General features: G+C 63.6%; 1 protein-coding gene across 1 annotated transcript; it reads left to right on the top strand.

The window, feature by feature from the left end:
* Window positions 1-526: 526 nt before the first annotated feature.
* On the top strand, window positions 527-11,758 carry STOX2 (storkhead box 2). The gene is made up of 4 exons (XM_029077066.2): window positions 527-810; window positions 7,042-8,426; window positions 8,471-9,261; window positions 11,362-11,758. Exons 1-4 carry the CDS (start codon window positions 678-680, stop codon window positions 11,561-11,563), a joined length of 2,511 nt encoding a protein of 836 aa, XP_028932899.2. The 5' UTR covers window positions 527-677; the 3' UTR covers window positions 11,564-11,758.
* Window positions 11,759-16,400: the final 4,642 nt, after the last annotated feature.

Below are 16,400 nucleotides of genomic sequence, written 5' to 3'. Positions count from 1 at the left end.
TTCAGTCGTATTTATTGAGCGCTTCCTGTGTGCAGAGCACTGGACTAAGCACTTCATTCATTCATTTGTATTTATTGAGCGCTTCCTATGTGCAGAGCACTGTACTAAGCGCTTGGAATGGACAATTCGGCAACAGATGGAGACAATCCCTGCCCCACGACGGGCTCACGGTCTGTTGACCGTCTTACTCTTCCAAGTTCTTAGTTCAGTGCTCAGTCCACACCATTGATTGATAAGATGAGACGCAGGCAGGCCCTGTCCCACACGGGGAGTAGAAATGGGGAAGAATGGGGAGCAGGGATCGTCCCCGTTTCACAGAGGAGGAAACAGGCTCAGAGAACTTAAAGTGACTTGCCCAAGGTCACACAACAGGCAAGGGCAGAGCTGAGGCTGGAACCTGGGTCTCCCGGCTCCCAGCTCCGGGGACCGTGAGCCCGTCATTGGGCAGGGACGGTCTCTATCGGTTGCCGAATTGTCCATTCCAAGCGCTCAGGACACTGCTCTGCACATAGTCGGCGCTCCATCAATACTATTGGATGAATGAATGAATTTTCACTAGATCACGCTACCTCTGGGAGGGTTTGCGGGGGGTTGTGAGCGTGAGAGAGACAGAGAGAGATGAGAATGCTTCTCTGACGGCCTCTTATCTTTCCACAGGTGATGTTTCGCCAATCAGCATGTCTCCCATCAGCCAGTCTCAGTTTATCCCGCTCGGGGAAATCCTCTGCTTGGCCATCTCGACCATGAACTCCGCGCGGAAGCCCGTCACCCAGGAAGCCCTCATGGAACACCTGACCACCTGCTTCCCAGGTGACCGAACGCGGCGGGCACCTCGCCGGTCGGCGGACGCCGGGCTGGGCCAGGGCGGGGCGACCCCGGGGGGGCGGGGAGGCCCACGGGAACCGAAGTGAGCCGAACTCCGGTCTTCTAAACTAGGACTCTCCCCAGATAGTAATAATAATAAGAGAAGCAGCGTGGCTCAGTGGAAAGAGCGCGGGTTTGGGAGTCACAGGTCACGGGTTCTGATCCCGGCTCCGTCACTTATCGGCTGTGTGACCTGGGGCGAGTCGCTTCACTGCTCTGGGCCTCGGTGACCTCATCTGTCAAACGGGGATTGACGGCACTCAATAATTGAATAAGGAGGCCGAGGCAGAAGGGCAGCAGGGAGGAGGAGAGGGCTTGGAGCAGGGCAGCGGCAGTGGAAAACGTGGAGGAAAATGCCGTAGATTCAATCCATCAATTTTATTTTCTGAGCGCTTACCGCTTGTAGAGCACCGAATTAATACACCAGAACAGAATCGGTAGACACGTTCCCTGCCCACAACGAGCTTACAGTCTAAAGGGGGAGACAGACATTAATATAGATAAAGAAATTAGAGACGGGAACGTAAGGGCCGTGGGGCTGAAGGAGGGCGGTGAATAAGGGTTCGAATCCACCTGCCAGGGCGATGCAGAAAAGAGAGAGAGGCCTGGAATCGAGGGCTTAGTCGGGGAAGACCTCTTGGAGGAGATGTGATTTTAATAAGATTTTGAAGGTGGGGGAGAGGGGTGGTCTGTCGGATAAGAAGGAGGGCGTTCGAGGCCAGAGGCAGGATGTGGGCGAGAGGTTGGCGGCGAGATAGATGAGATGGAGATACGGGGAGTGGGGCGGCATTGGAGGAGCGAAGTGTACGGGCCGGGATGTAGTAGGAAACCAGTGGGAGGAGGGGGAGAGCTGTTCGAGTGCTCTAAAGTCGATGGCGACGGGTTTCTGTCTGATGCGGAGGTGGATGGGCCACCACCGGAGGTTCTTGAGGGGCGGGGAGGCAAGGACTGAACGTTTTTGTGAGAAAATGATCCGGGCAGCCGAGTGAAGTGTGGACCGGAGTGGGGAGAGACAGGAGGCGGGGAGGTCAGCAAGGAGGCTGTTGCAGTCATCAAGCTGGGGTAGGATAAGTGCTTGGATTAACGTGGGAGTAGTTTGGATGAAGAAGAAAGGGCCCATTTTAGCGACGTTGTGGAGGTCGAACCCACAGCATTTGGTGACGGATTGAATATTCATTCAATCGGATGTATTGAGCGCTTTCTAGAGAAGCAGCGCGGCTCAATGGAAAGAGCCCGGGCTCGGGAGTCAGAGGTCATGGGTTTGAATCCCGGCTCTGTCACTCGGCAGCTGTGTGACTGTGGGCGAAGTCACTTCTCTGTGCCTCAGTGACCTCGTCTGTAAAATGGGGTTTAACCGTGAGCCTCACGTGGGACAACCCGATGACCCTGTATCTCCCCCAGCGCTTAGAACAGTGCTCTGCACATAGTAAGTGCTTAACAAATACCAACATCATTAGTATTATTATTATTACTGTGTGCAGAGCACTATTCTAAACGCTGGGGTAGATACAAGGTCATCAGGTTGTCCCACAGGGGGCTCACAGTCTTGTGATATGAATATGTGAATATGCGATAGATATGACAGATAGGATTCTTCAATCAATCACTGGTATTTAGTAGGGGCTTACTGTGTGGAGCACTAGGTGTGAGCCCGTTGTTGGACAGGGATTATCTCTATCTGTTGCCGAATTGTACATTCCAAGCGCTTACTACAGTGCCCTGCACATAGTAAGCGCTCAATAAATACGATTGAATGAATGAATTACAATAGAGTTGTTGGACACAATCCCTGCCCTCAGGGACTTTACCATCTACTTTTTCTCTCACCTTGATTTCAGTCAGCCCGAGGGCCTGCTCTCCTGTAACAGTCCATTAATTCCCTCAGGGAATTAAGCGCTTAGTACAGTGTTCTACACATAGAAAGTGCTCCATAATCAAGCATATTTTAGTTCAGTGCTCTGCACGTAGTACGGGCTCAATAAATTCTGTTGAATGAAATGATAATTGCGGTATTTGTTAAGCTCTTTCTATATGCCAGTCACCGTACTAAGCATTGGGGTAGATTTAAAGTAATCGGATTGGGCACAGTCCCTATCCCCCAGTCTTAATCCCCATTTTACAGATGAGGGAACTGAGAATAATTATAATAATAATAATGATGATGATATTTCTTAAACGTTTACTATGTGCCAAGCCACTGTTCTAAGCACTGGGGGAGATACAGGGTCATCGGGTCGTCCCACGTGGGGCTCACAGTCTTCATCCCCGTTTCACAGATGAGGTAACTGAGGCACAGAGAAGTTAAGTGATACAAGGTAATCAGGTTGTCCCACATGGGGCTCCCAGTCTTCATCCCCACTTTACAGATGAGATAACTGAGGCACAGAGAAGTTAAGCGACTTGCCCAGAGTCGCACCGCCGACAAGTGGCGGAGCCGGGATTAGAACCCACAACCGCTGGTACTCCCAAGCCCGTGGGAAGCAAAGCGAGTTGCCCAAGGTCACACAGCAGACAGGTGGCAGAGCTGGGATTAGAACCCAGGTCCTCCTGGCTCCCAGACACGTGCCCCGTTGGCTAGACCACACTGCTTCTCGATAAATGCCGTAGGTTGGTTGATCGCCTGTGGGCGGACAGGCACGAGTGAGTCGTTTAGCCAGTACTGGACGCGTTTCGTCATTCATCGGAGAGTCTGGGTCTGGGCCCGGCTCGGTCACCGCTGTCCTGTGTGACCTCTTAACCTCCCTGGGCCCTAGTTTCCTCATAATAATAATGTTGGTATTCGTTAAGCGCTTACTACGTGCAGAGCACTGTTCTAAGCGCTGGGAGAGATACAGGGTCATCAGGTTGTCCCACGTGAGACTCACAGTCAATCCCCATTTTACAGATGAGGGAACTGAGGCACAGAGAAGTGACGTGACTTGCCCACAGTCACACAGCTGCCAAGCGGCAGAGCCGGGATTCGAACCCCTGACCTCTGACTCCCAAGCCCGGGCTCTTTCCACTGAGCCACGCTGCCTCTCCTGACTCCTTGGGTGTCGGTGAGGACATGATGAGATCACCGTTGGGAAAAATCTGCAAATGCTAATATGTATGGAGAGCCCTTGAATCACCTCAAGGAGTTATGAGCTATCATTAGTAATATCCACATTTAAAAAGAAAAAAGTCACAAGATCCTTATTTTCGTCCCGGTTTGCTTTTCTTGGTATTTGCACCTTAAACGCCACCCCTTTCCCGCGGCCCTCCCCACACCTACGAGTTTTCATCTGGCTGCCATCCGATTGCCATCCCTCCTGTCTCGCGAGGCCAAACTGCATTCGCTCGGTGATCCGAAGCTAGGGACTTTCCTGAGCGCTTAGTACAGCGGAGGGCAGCCGAGTGCTCACAGCTGACGCTCGGTACGTTTCGCGACTGCTTAACCCTCTGCTGTGTCGCGGCGTTTGGGTAGATGGGGTGTGAGAAAAATGGAGAACCCCTCCCTCCCCGCCCACGCCCGTGTCCCCTGCCCACCTCCGCCCCGACAGTTTTGCTTTCTGTCTCTCCCGTTTAGGCTGTGAGCACGTTGTCGGGCAGGGATCGTCTCTCTCGGTGACCGAATTATACGTTCCAAGCGCTCAGTACGGTGCTCTGCACACAGTAAGCGCTCAATAAATACGATCGAATGAACGACTGCGGCGTCTGCCTGGGTGGACGGGTGGTCCACTGGTTCCTGACCATCAGCCAGGGGCCGAGGGGGAAGGGCATGAATGAATGAATGAATCCCTTTCTCGTGGCCCCAGATCAAGTCCAGCTTGGATACTTTTTAGCACTAAAAAGTAAGCCGAGAAAAACCAAACACCTTCGTCCTCTTTCTCCCTTTTTTTTTAAATGGTATCTGTTAAGCGCTTACTAGGTGCCAGGCACTGTACTCGGCGCTGCACATAGTAAGCGCTCAATAAATACTATTGAATGAATGAATGAATGAATATAAGGCAGTCAGGTTGGACGCAGTCCATGTTCCACCTGGGACTCACGGTCATCCCCATTTTACAGATGAGGGAACCGAGGCACAGAGAAGTGAAGTGACTTGCCTGAGATCACACAGCAGACAGGGGGTGGAGCCGGGATTAGAACCCAGGTCCCTCTGACTCCCAGGCTCGTGCTCTGTCTACTCGGCCAAACTGCTAGTCGACTTCGATTGTGGACCCCTCTTCCTTGTGGGTTTTGCCTCCCTCTCTAATAATTAACAATTGTCATATCTGTTAGCAGCTTACCGGGTGCCGAGCCGTGTAGTAAGCACTGGGGTAGATACTAGCGCCTTGGCCTAGTGGAAAGAGCCCGGGTTTGCGAGTCCGAGGTCGTGGGTTCTAATCCCGGCTCCGCCCCCTGTCAGCTGTGTGACCTTCGGCAAGTCACTTCACTTCTCTGGGCCTCAGCGACCTCACCTGTAAAATGGGGATGAAGCCGGAGACCCCCACGTGGGACAACCTGATCGCCTTCTATCTACCCTGACGCTTAGAACAGTGCTTGGCACGTAGTAAGTGCTTAACAAATACCGTAATTATTGTTGTTATTATTATTATACAAGATGATCAGGTTCCATGTGGGGCTCAACAGTTAAGCAGACAGGAGAACAGATATCGAATCCCCTTTTTGCAGATGAAGGTACCAAGGCCCAGAGAAGTTAAATGACTTGCCCAAGGTCACACAGCAGGCAAGTGGCAGAGCCGGGATTAGAACCCAGGTCCCCTGCCTCCCGGGCCCTTTCTCTTTTCACTAGGACGCCCCGCTCCTTCTTGTCTCCCTCCCCCCTTTCCAACCCGTAATGATAAAACGAGGCTACTGGTTAAGCGCCTACTATGTGATAAGCACTGAGGAAGATGCAAGACCATCAGGTCAGGCATGGATCCCCGTCGCCTGGGAGGGTCACGGTCAAAGAGGGAGGGAGGGAGAGAAGGGATCTTCCCCCAGTTTTACAGGCGAGGAACCCGAGAGGCCCAGAGAGGTTGAGCGACTTGCCCGAAGTCGCCCGGCGGGCCCGTGGCGGAGCCGGAATCGGAAGCCGGGGCCGCAGACTCCCGACGCCGGGCTCTTCCCCGTGGATCTGTCGAAAGACTAAACCGGGCGGCCCGAGAGAGTCACTGGAAGTGGGAAGAATCCTTCGGATTCCAGGGGGCTTTGAGATCTCCGGCCTCACTCCCCCTCCACCCGCACGGAGGCCCACAGAGGATAAGAGGCTTGCCCAAGGTCCGCCGGTGGAGCTGTTTTCATTCGTCCCCGCTCTCAACCCCGCAGCACTTACGTCCACGTCTGAAATGTATCTATTTCTGTTCATGTCAGTCTCCCCCTCTAGACGGTAAAGTCCCTGCGGGCAGGGAATGTGTCTGTTTATTGCTCTACTGGACCCTCCCAAGCGCTTAGTGCAGTGCTGTGCGCACAGTGAGCGCTCAACAAATACGACCGACCGACAGCGTGGCGTAGTGGATAGAGCCCGGGCCCGGGAGTCGGAAGGGCATGGGTTCTCCTCCCGGCTCCGCCGCTCGCCCGCTGGGTGACCTTGGATAAGTCACCTACCTTCTCTGTGCCTCAGTTCCCTCATCTGTAAATGGGGATTAAGCCCGTGAGCCCCGTGTGGGTATTGACGCCTGCCTACTTGTTTCGTTTCGCTGTCTGTCTCCCCGCTTCTAGACCGTGAGCCCGCCGTCGGGTAGGGTCGGTCTCTATCTGTTGCCGAATCGGACTTTCCGAGCGCTTAGCACGGCGCCGTGCGCACAGTGAGCGCTCAATAAATACGATGGAATGAGTGAACGAATGAATGTCCAACCCAATTAACTCGTCTGTCCCCCCGTGCTTACAGCGGTGCCCCCGCACGTACTAAGGGCTTCGCAGATACTATAATTAATACTCTCATCATCCCCTGGGCCTCAGTTACCTCCTCCGTAAGGCGCTGGATTGAGACCGCGAGCCCCGAGAGGGCCGGGGCCGCGCGGCCACCCCAGCGCTCAGGAGAGGGCCCGGCGCACGGCAAGCGCCGAGGAAATACGGCCGTTACTCTTCTTACCGCCGCCTCCCCAGCGGGCCTCCCCCGCGCTCCCCCCGCCCCGCCGCGGCCGCCCCCGCCCCCGCGGCCGGGCGGGGAGGGGGCCGGGGGGGGCGCCCCGCTCCCCCGGGGCCGCTGACCGGTGCCGCGCTCCGTTGCAGGGGTCCCGACGCCCAGCCCCGACATCCTGCGCCACACGCTGAACATGCTGGTGCGGGAGCGCAAGGTCTACCCGACGCCCGACGGCTACTTCGTGGTCACCCCGCAGACGCACTTCATCACGCCCTCCCTCATCCGCGCCAACAGCAAGTGGTACCACCTGGACGAGCGGCTGCCCGAGCGGGCCGGCCGGGGCCCCTCCCCGCAGCCGGGCCCGGCGGCCCCCGGCGGCCCCCCGGCCGGCCCCCGCGACCGGCCCCTCCCCAAGACCCACTGCGACGCCTGCCACTGCTGCCGCGAGGAGCTGCACGGCCCGCACGCCTCCACCCTGCAGCGCCGGGCCGCCAAGGAGCCCGCCTTCTTCGGGGCCGGCGGGGGGATCGCGGCGCCGCCGCTCGGCCCCGCGCCCGAGAGGCCCAAGGCGGAGGCCCCGGCCAAGCCCAAGGACGGCGGCGGCGGGCCCGCCCCCGAGAAGCCCTCCAAGAAGTTCGGGCTGAAGCTGTTCCGGCTGAGCTTCAAGAAGGACAAGGCCAAGCAGCTGGCCAACTTCTCGGCGCAGTTCCCGCCGCGGGAGTGGCCCCTGCGGGACGAGGACGCGCCCACGGCCATCCCGCGCGAGGTGGAGGTGGAGATCATCCGCCGCATCAACCCCAGCCTGACGGTGGAGAACATCGGGCGGCACACGGCCCTCATGAAGAAGCTGGAGGAGGAGAAGGCCCAGCGCAGCCGGGCCGGCCCGTCGGCGCCCGCCGGGGCCCGCGGCAAGCGGGGCCGCAGCCACCGCAAGGCCCACGGCAAGGCCCGCTCCCACAGCAAGTCGCGGGTGTCGCGCGGGGAGCCCTCGGACGGCTCGCGCCCGGACCACCGCCCGCCGCCGCCGGGGGAGCGGGACTCGGACCCCGGCGACCCCCGCGGCCCCCGCGAGGGCGGCTTCGAGGCGGCCGGCGGCTTCCCGCCCCACGGGCCCTGCGCCCTGGAGGCGCGCTTCCCCGCCACCCCCGAGTGGGACGTGTCCGGGGAGCTGGCCAAGCGGCGGACGGAGGTGCCCTTCCCCGAGCCCTCGCGGGGCAGCTTCCACCACCACCACGCCAAGGTCCACCGGAGCCACAGCCACACGCAGGACCGCCGGTCCCGCCACGAGCGGCCCAGCAAGGCCAAGGAGCGCTCCCGCTCCATGGACAACGCCCAGGGCCCGCTCGGGGCCGCCGACCCGGGCGCCTCCGAGGACGGGGCCGAGGCCGGCCGGCGGGGCGACCCGGCCCCCGGCCCGCCGCCCGCCGCCGCCCTCGACGGCGCGCTGAGGCCGGCCCCCGCCCCGGGCCACGCCCGCGTCCACGGGCCCGCCGCCGGCTACCCGGAGTCGCCCGGGTCCGGCGGCCCCCCGGAAGCCGGCGGGCCCCCGGAGCCCGGCCGCCCAACCCGCGGGCCAAGCCCGGCGCCGGCTCGGCCGCGGCGGCCGTGGCCGACGACTACTTCCAGTGCGGGGCGGCCGGCGAGGCGGGACTCCCGGTCGCCCCGACGCCGGGCCAGGAGCCCGCCGAGGGGCCGGCCGCCGACGGGGCCAAGAAGCCGGGCGCCCCCGACCGGCCCCCCCAGCGCCCGGAGGGCCGGGGCGGGTCCCCCGTGGGCCCCCCGGGGCCCGGCCCAGCCCCCGACGCCTTCGTCAACGGCCGGCCGGAGCCTCCGGCCAGCGGCGAGTCGGGCGGCCTGGACAAGCGGAAAGAAGTCTTCAGCAAGGACACCCTGTTCCGCCCGCCGCCCGGGCCCGCCCTGCCCCTCGGCGGCTACCACAAGCCCGGGCCGGACGGCCCCCTCCCCGCCCGGGGGGAGAAGCCGGAGCCCGCCCCCACGCCCGCCCCGCGGCCCGCCGAGCCGGCCGGGAAGCCGGAGGCCTCCTTCGACTACTACAACGTGTCGGACGACGACGAGGACTCGGAGGAGGGGGGCGGCGGGGGCGCCCGGCCCCCGCCCGAAGAGAAGGGCCGGCGGGGCGCGGGCGGGGGCGGGGGCGGCTGCTGCGGCGGGGGCGGCGTGGGCACGATGCAGTGGCTGCTGGAGCGGGAGAAGGAGCGGGACCTGCAGCGCAAGTTCGAGAAGAACCTCACCCTGCTGGCGCCCAAGGAGGCGGACGGCGTCGGGCAGCAGCGGGCCACGCACTCGGCCCGGCTGGACAGCATGGACAGCAGCAGCATCACCGTGGACAGCGGCTTCAACTCCCCACGGTACCGCCGGGGGCCGGGCGGGCGGGCGGGCGTCCGCGGGCCCTCGGTGGGGGGGGCGGTCTCACGGGGGCGTTTCCCGGGTCGCCCCGTCACGGCGCGTGCGGGTGGACGGTTCTCCCGCCCCCCGGGACGCCGGCTTCGGGCGGGTGGGCGAGTCGGACGGGCTCCCGGACGCCCCCCGGGCCCGGAACCGCGCTGGGCCCTCGGCCTTGAAGTGCGGGTGACATCCTTCCTCGCCCGGGCCAGCCGGGTGACCCCGGGCCGCTCAGTGAGCCACTCCGGGCCTTAGTGCCCTAACCGTAGTGAACCGGTCAGTCAGACGGTCAGTCGTAGCTATTGAGCGCCTACTGTGCGCTGGGCACCGTACCGAGCGCTTGGGAGGGGACACTATAACCGTATAAACAGACGCGTCCCCTGCCCGCAATGAACTTACGGCCTAGAGCGGGAGACGGATGTTGAATGAATCGTCGTTCGTCCGTTCGGTCGTGTTTATTGAGCGCTTACTGTGTGTAGAGCGTGTACTAAGCGCCTGGGAGAGTACGGTGCAGCCATGAACAGTCACGTTCCCTGCCCACAGCGGGCTTACGGTTCTAGGGTCGGGGAGACAGACACCGACGTAAACGAATAAAATGAGAGATAGGTACGTAAGTGCCGTGGGGCTGGGAAAGGGGGATGAATGAAGGGAGCAGATCAGGGCGACACGGAAGGGAGTGGAAGAAAAGGAAAGAGGGTTAGTCGGGGAAGGCCTCTTGGAGGAGTTGGCCTCTCGACAAGGCTTTGAAGGAGGGGAGAGAGTCTTCGTCTGCGGGATTTGAGGAGGGAGGGCGTTCCGGGCCAGAGGCGGGAGGTGGGCGAGAGGTCGGCGACGAGACGGACGAGACGGAGGGACAGCGAGGAGGTCGGCGTTAGAGAAGCGAAGTGTGCCGGCTGGGCTGGAGTCGGGGAGCAGCCAGGTGAGGTAGGAGGGGGCGAGGCGATGGACCGCTTCAGAGCCGACGGTGAGGAGTTTCCGTCCGACGCGGAGGTGGATGGGCGACCGCTGGAGGTTCTCGAGGAGCGGGGAAACGTGGCCTGAACGTTGGTGTGAGAAAATGATCCGGGCAGCCGAGGGAAGCGTGGACCGGAGTGGGGAGAGACAGGAGGCGGGGAGGTCAGCAAGGAGGCCGACAGAGTAAGCGCTTACGGAGTAAGCACTCGGCAGATATCACCATGTAATCTGTAAAGCAGGGGTGAGACTCCTGCCTTCCGGGCCTGCCGGATGGCCTCTGGGCCTCAGTGTCCCCATCTGTAAAATGGAGAGAATAATAATCTCCGTCCCGCCCCGCAGCCCCGACACTTCCTCTCAGGGCTGCTAGGAGGACAACACGGGCTAAATCATGAAAAGCATAATTATCGGCGTTATCGTTCCTCTTAATACTCTTGCCGGCGCATCCCACGGTCTTGATTAAGCGTTTGCGGAGCACCGTACCCAGCGCTTGGGAGAGTACAATCCAGTGGAGCGATAGACACGATTCCCGCCCACAGGGAGCTGACGGTCTAGATGGGAAGACGGACGTTCGGGGGAATTCCGGGTTGGGAAAATGGCAGAGCGTAAGGATTGGCTGAGGGTAGCGTGACTAGAAAGCGCTGAAGGAGCGCTGTGGAAATAGCATGGCAAAGTGGGTCGGGCACGGGTCTAGGAGTCAGAAGGCCCCAGCTCCTCCATTTGTCTGCTGTGTGGCATTGGGCAAGTCACTTCACTTTTCTGGGCCTCAGTTTCCTCATCTGTACTATGGGGATTGAGACTGTGAGCCCCACGTGGGACAGGCCAACCCGATTTGCTTGCATCCACCCCAGTGCGTAAAACGGCGCCCGGCACATAGTAAGCGCTTACCGGATATCATTCTCCTTATTATTATCATTAATTATTTATGATTTATTGAGCATCCACCGTGCGCAGAGCAGCGCGCTGGGCACCCCGGAGAGATCAGAACAAAAAAGCCACCCATTCCCCCCCCCCCCCCCCCCCCCGGGAGCTTCCAGTCTAACGTCAGGCCGGTTTTGGATGCGAGTAGGCCAGGAGAGCGCGGGCGCTTCATAGAGTTCCCTTCGTCCCCCCAGGACCCGGGAGAGCTTGGCGTCCAACACCTCGAGCATCGTGGAGAGCAGCCGTCGCCAGAACCCCACCTCCCTGAGCCCCGTGCATGCGGCCTCCGCTCCGGCCTTCCCCTTCCGAGCCAGCCCCGACGCCCCGGGCCAGAGCGAAGCCGACAAGCTGCAGAAACCCACCAGCTGCCTGCAGGCGTCGGTGACGAGCGTGTGACGCCCACCGCCCCCTGGCCCGGGGTCCCGCCTGCCTGCCTGCCTGCCTGCCTGCCTGCCTGCCTGCCGGGGCCGGCCCGGTGAGCCGCTCCTCCCCCGCCCCCGGCCCCCGCCGCCCCCGGCTTCGGCCGGAGCCCCAGACGAAACCGTCATTTCCGAGTCTTGCTTTTCCACGTTTAGAGCGACAGACTAGCGTTGGGGGGGTGGGGAGGGAGGGGTCGGGGGGTGGGGAGGGAGGGTCTGTACACTTTTGCTTCACTGATCGTCCCCGAGCACATATTCGACAGTCTCGACACTGTAAGCGTCATCCCGTGTCGGCGCCGCCCCCGCCGCCCGCCCCGGCCCCGCCGACCCCTCCGCTTCAGGATGCCGGCGCAGAGGTCGAGGGAGGCGCCCGGCCCGTGCCGCCCAGCGGATCCCGCCCGGAACCCCGGCGGCCCCGGAGGCTAGCCCCGCCGCCCAGAGGCGACCCTCCGCCCTCGGGCCGGGAGGGTCTCGGCCCCCGCAGCGAGTTTCCCGGGCCCGGTTTTGGCTGTGAAAGAGTGAGTCCGAGGGGTGATTGTCGTGCGGGATGGGGAGGGAGGATGGAGAGCCGGCCGAGGGTTGGGTGTTCCGTCTGGGGAAGGGGGAGGAATCAATTCGGGTTTAAAGGGAACGACAGGTCCTTCGTCCCCACTCCCTCTCCATAATCCCAAATAGGAACGTCTGCTGGGTCGGGAGAAGAAGGGGAGGAGTCTCCCGGGGTGGGGTGGGGATTGATGGGGCAGGAGGGTAGAGCCGTGGCAAGCAGGGAGGAAGAGGTTGACAGCCCGGAGTGGGGTGTGATGACGGGCGGAAGACGAGAGGTCTTCCAAGGCCCGGGTCCTTCTTCCTAACCCTGGTTTGGGGTTCTCCTCCCGAGAGTCCCGACCGGGCTGCCAGAAGCGGGGGGGGTTTTCGGGTCATCCGGAGGACGGGTTGTGGGGAAACGGACTTGGGCCGCTGCTTCCGGGGCCCGAGGCGACCGCGGGGCGGGGGCGGGGCCCGTGGTCCCGCCGATCCCTCCCGTGCGTCCTCTGGGCGGCCGCCTGGCGTGGCCCGGCGTTGCTCCCGGAGGGCCGTGCCGCCCGTGGTCTGGTTGACGACCGACGGGCCGTCCCGGCGTCCGCCGCCGGACGCCTCCACCGGTGCGGTCCCCTTGCTCCTCGGGAGGCTCACCGCGAGGACGCCCCGTGCGGAAAGGGCTTGGAGTCCTGAATTTTCTCTCCCGCCGTCCCTCCTCGTGGGCGTCGGAGCTGCCGGGGGGCCCCCGGAGCCCCCGTCCTTCCTCTGGGGGCACCGCGACCCCCTAGCCCGCTGTCGGCTCCCCAAACGGCAGAAACCCCGAGGCTGGGCCGGGGCTTACCTCACGGCGGCCCCCTCGAGAGCAGCCAGCCTCGGGAAGGAAGAAACGGCTCTTGGGAGAAAGCTTTTGGTCCCTCCGAGTTCCCTGGGGAGCAGGGGGTGCGGGCGGGGGGGGCCGAGAGATCGCGGGAAAGGAAGGTGGCCCTCGCCTGCCCGGCGACCGGGGTGGCCCCGGCCCAGGCGAGCGGCGCCGGGGCTGGGGGGAGACGAAGAAAGCGAGGCGAAAACCCACATCCGCGCGTCCATCCCTTCGTCGGTTGGTTCCCCGCCCTCGGCGCTGACCCTCCAGCGGCGCCTCCGCCCCACAGCCGTTCCCTCCCCGCCCGCCCCACCCCGGTCTGGATCCGACTCGGTCCCGTTCCCTCAGGGACTTGTGTCGGTCTCCTCTCCGGGCCCCCCCGATCCCTCCCGCCTCCTCCGGTGGGATCCGCGCCTGGATCGCGGGCCCCTCGGCCCTGTTCGCCTGCAGCGTCGACGCCGAGGTGGACGGGGCTGGGGTGGGGGCGGTGGGGAGGGGAGCCGCGGGGCGGCGTCGACACCGAGTCTGTCCGGCGGCATTTCGCACCCTTATTATGTATTCTTATCATTCTTCTTCTGCCACGACCCGTTCTTTTTATGGTGTTTTTGGTTTGGTTTTTTTTTTTTTACATTTTTACATAACTACCTCCACGGATTCGCCGGGGCCGCAGCCTACCCAGGAGGCACAGGGGAAGGCCGGCCGGGCCCACCGGTCCCCTCCGGCGTCCCAAGTGACCGGGCCCGAGTCGGCGCCCGGCCCTTTCCCTGCGCCGGACCCGGCCGGGGCCGCGCCGCGGGCGGCGTCCGGAAAGGGTCCTTGATTTCGTTCTGGACTTCCCCCGCCGGGCCCCGAAGCCGGCCCCCAGTGACACGCTTCGGCCGTGACTCTGCGTCCGGCGCCCTCGCAGCGACGCCCGGTCCCGGGAACGCTGGGCTGAGGGGGGAGAGGCCGCCGACCCGCACCCCAGAAAAATGAGCGGAAAGGGGCCACCCCTCCACCGGTCCCTTGACCCAGCTCGGGGTGGCCGGGGTAGCGATCAAAATCGATCGGTCGGTGGCGTCGGCCGCGGGCCTGCTCCGTGTGCGGAACTGATGGGTGTGCGGCGCTGCATCGGGCATCTTCTGTGTGCGCCGCACTGTACTAAGGCGTTGGTTGTGTGTGCGCGCGGCCCCGGACCGGGCCCCTACTGTATGCACGGCACCGTGCCGGGTTTCGGGGAGAGTCAGTTAGCACAATCCCAGCCCTCAAGGAACTTCTGAGCCAGCCGGGGAGTCAGACACTGAAATCAGTCGGGCCCATCTCGGCGATCCGGAGGGCTTGTGTGCTCCCCGAGGCTCAGGGGCGTGAGGGGCGGTCTGAGCCCGAGTGGGGTAGACCCAGCCACCAGCTCCCCCACGGGCACCTGCTTAGCAGCCCTGACGGCGGAGGTGTCGCGGAGCACGGTGCGAGAACCCAAGCCGGGCAACCTGCCGTACTCCAGGCCCAGCAGGCTGGACGGGGAGGTCTCCGGGGGTATCAGAGGGTGTACGTCCCCGCCGGGGAGCGGGCCGATGGGCGGCGGCCGCCACTCCCGGGCTGACCGGTCGGGGGCCCCCGGAGAATCCCTTGGCACCAGCCCTCCGCCCACGGTTCTGGGTTTCCCTGCCAAGGGATCTCTCCGGCGCTTGAGAACGGAGTCGGGGAAACCCTTCTGGGCCCCTCCGTCCCATTTCGTTAGAGGGTTTCAAAGCATCTGACGGGGGTCCGGTCTGGGAGCCCTGCCGAGGGTCGGTCCCCCAGGTGGCCCGGGTCGGCGGCCCCTTCCCGAGGATGGCCCGCCCTTGTGCGGCCTTCCCGAGGGTGGTCTGGCCTGGTGACCCCTGCTCGAGGATGGTCCGGCTCGGTGCCCCCCGCTCAAGGTTCATCTGGCCCGGGAGCCCCTCCCCGTGGTGGTCCTGCCCGGCGCCCCCCGCCCGAGGGTGGTCCTGCCCGGCGCCCCCCGCCCGAGGGTGGTCCGGCCCGGCGCCCCCCGCCCGAGGGTGGTCCTGCCCGGCGCCCCCCGCCTGAGGGTGGTCCGGCCCGGCGCCCCTTACTCGAGGGTGGTCCGGCCCGGTGCCCCCACCCGAGGGTGGTCCTGCCCGGTGCCCCCTGCTCAGGGTTTGTCTGGCCTGGGAGCCCCTGCCCGAGGGTAGTCCGGCCCGGTGCCCCCTCCTCGAGGGCGGTCCGGCCTGGTGCTCCCGGCCCGAGGGCGGTCCGGCCTGGTGCCCCCTTCCCGAGGGTGGTCCGGCCCGGCGCCCCCGTCCGAGGGTGGTCGGGCCCGGTGGCCCCTCCTGGGAGTGGCCTGGCCTCCCTCGGGTTTCTCTTTCCTGTGCCAAAAAAAATTTTTGAACCAGGTCTAACTCAAAACTTGAAAGAGTTTGTCCTGCTCAGCCTGGGACAGATTCGGTTGGTTGGTGTAGCATGAGGTTCCTGGGACCGCCCCCCCCCCCCCCACCACACCCCCGCCCCGCCGCCGTCCGCAGGTGGGGGTCCCGGCGGGGTGTGGGCACGGAGGCCGCCCTACAAGGATGCAGCTTCCGAGGCCCAGGATCCCCGGGGTCTGGGATGTGACGTCCCTCGGGCCTTCCAGAGGCAGCCCGTTGTCTGGGGGCAGAGCTCGCATCTGGGACAGGGTGGGCCCCGGCCCCCCTCGCCCCCTCGGTATCGCCCAGTTCCTCAGCCCATCGGAGCCCGCCGTGCCCGGCGGGGTCGGGGCCGCGGCCCGAGGCTACCTCAGCACCGGCCTTCGGGCGCAGGGGCTGCGCGTGGGTCTGAGGAGAGTTGGGTGTCGGGGCTGCGTAGGGGTGTTTTCAGTCCGTCCAGCCCCCACCCGCCTTCGAAGGAGCACTGGGCAGCCCCGAGGTGGCACCCCCTGCCCCCTCCGGTCGTTTCCCGAGTTTAACCCGCAAAAGCCATTGCCCAATTCCACCAGATGGAATCCCCGTGGCCCCGGAACCCAAAGGTCCGTCCTCGTTGACCCGGGACCCCGTCCGAAACCCTAGCCCGCGTCTCTGTGGGCCGCTGGGGCCACCTCAGCAGCTGGCGGGGGGAGGGGGGGCTCGAGGGAAGAGCTTAAGGGTCAGCGTCGTCTCAGCGTCGTCTCGAAGGTCATATGCCCGAGGAGGCCGGCAGTCTTAGGCGTTGGGGTCAGAGGTTGCGGGTGTCTGTCTGGCCCATGGCCTGATTTCCGCCCCCCCCCCCCCCCCGCCACCGGACCTTCCCTCCTGCCCCCCGCCCCCCACCCGCCGAAAGCAGAGTAGCAAAGAGGCACTGTGGGCCTCAGCTCGTACCGGGTGGGGAGGGAGCAAAGCCGGGGTCCGAACCTGCCCGGTCAGGGCCGAAGCGCACACCCCCCCGGCGAGTCCAGGGGAGGTGAGATTCAGGAGGGTGGAGCTTCGGGGGGAAACCTTTCATTCAG

The sequence above is a fragment of the Ornithorhynchus anatinus genome, chromosome 12, assembly GCF_004115215.2.
Source record: "Ornithorhynchus anatinus isolate Pmale09 chromosome 12, mOrnAna1.pri.v4, whole genome shotgun sequence".
Lineage (NCBI taxonomy): Eukaryota > Metazoa > Chordata > Mammalia > Monotremata > Ornithorhynchidae > Ornithorhynchus > Ornithorhynchus anatinus.
The sequence above is the reverse complement of the archived record's forward strand: the minus strand, read 5'-3'. Positions and strand labels throughout refer to the sequence as shown.

Excerpts from the sequence above, each read along its gene's own strand:
- STOX2 (XM_029077066.2), top strand. The coding sequence starts at position 678 with ATGTCTCCCATCAGCCAGTCTCAGTTTATCCCGCTCGGGGAAATCCTC. Across the intron at positions 811-7,041 it reads CCTGACCACCTGCTTCCCAG|GGGTCCCGACGCCCAGCCCC; the intron begins GTGACCGAACGC and ends GCTCCGTTGCAG. Across the intron at positions 9,262-11,361 it reads AGCGGCTTCAACTCCCCACG|GACCCGGGAGAGCTTGGCGT; the intron begins GTACCGCCGGGG and ends TCGTCCCCCCAG.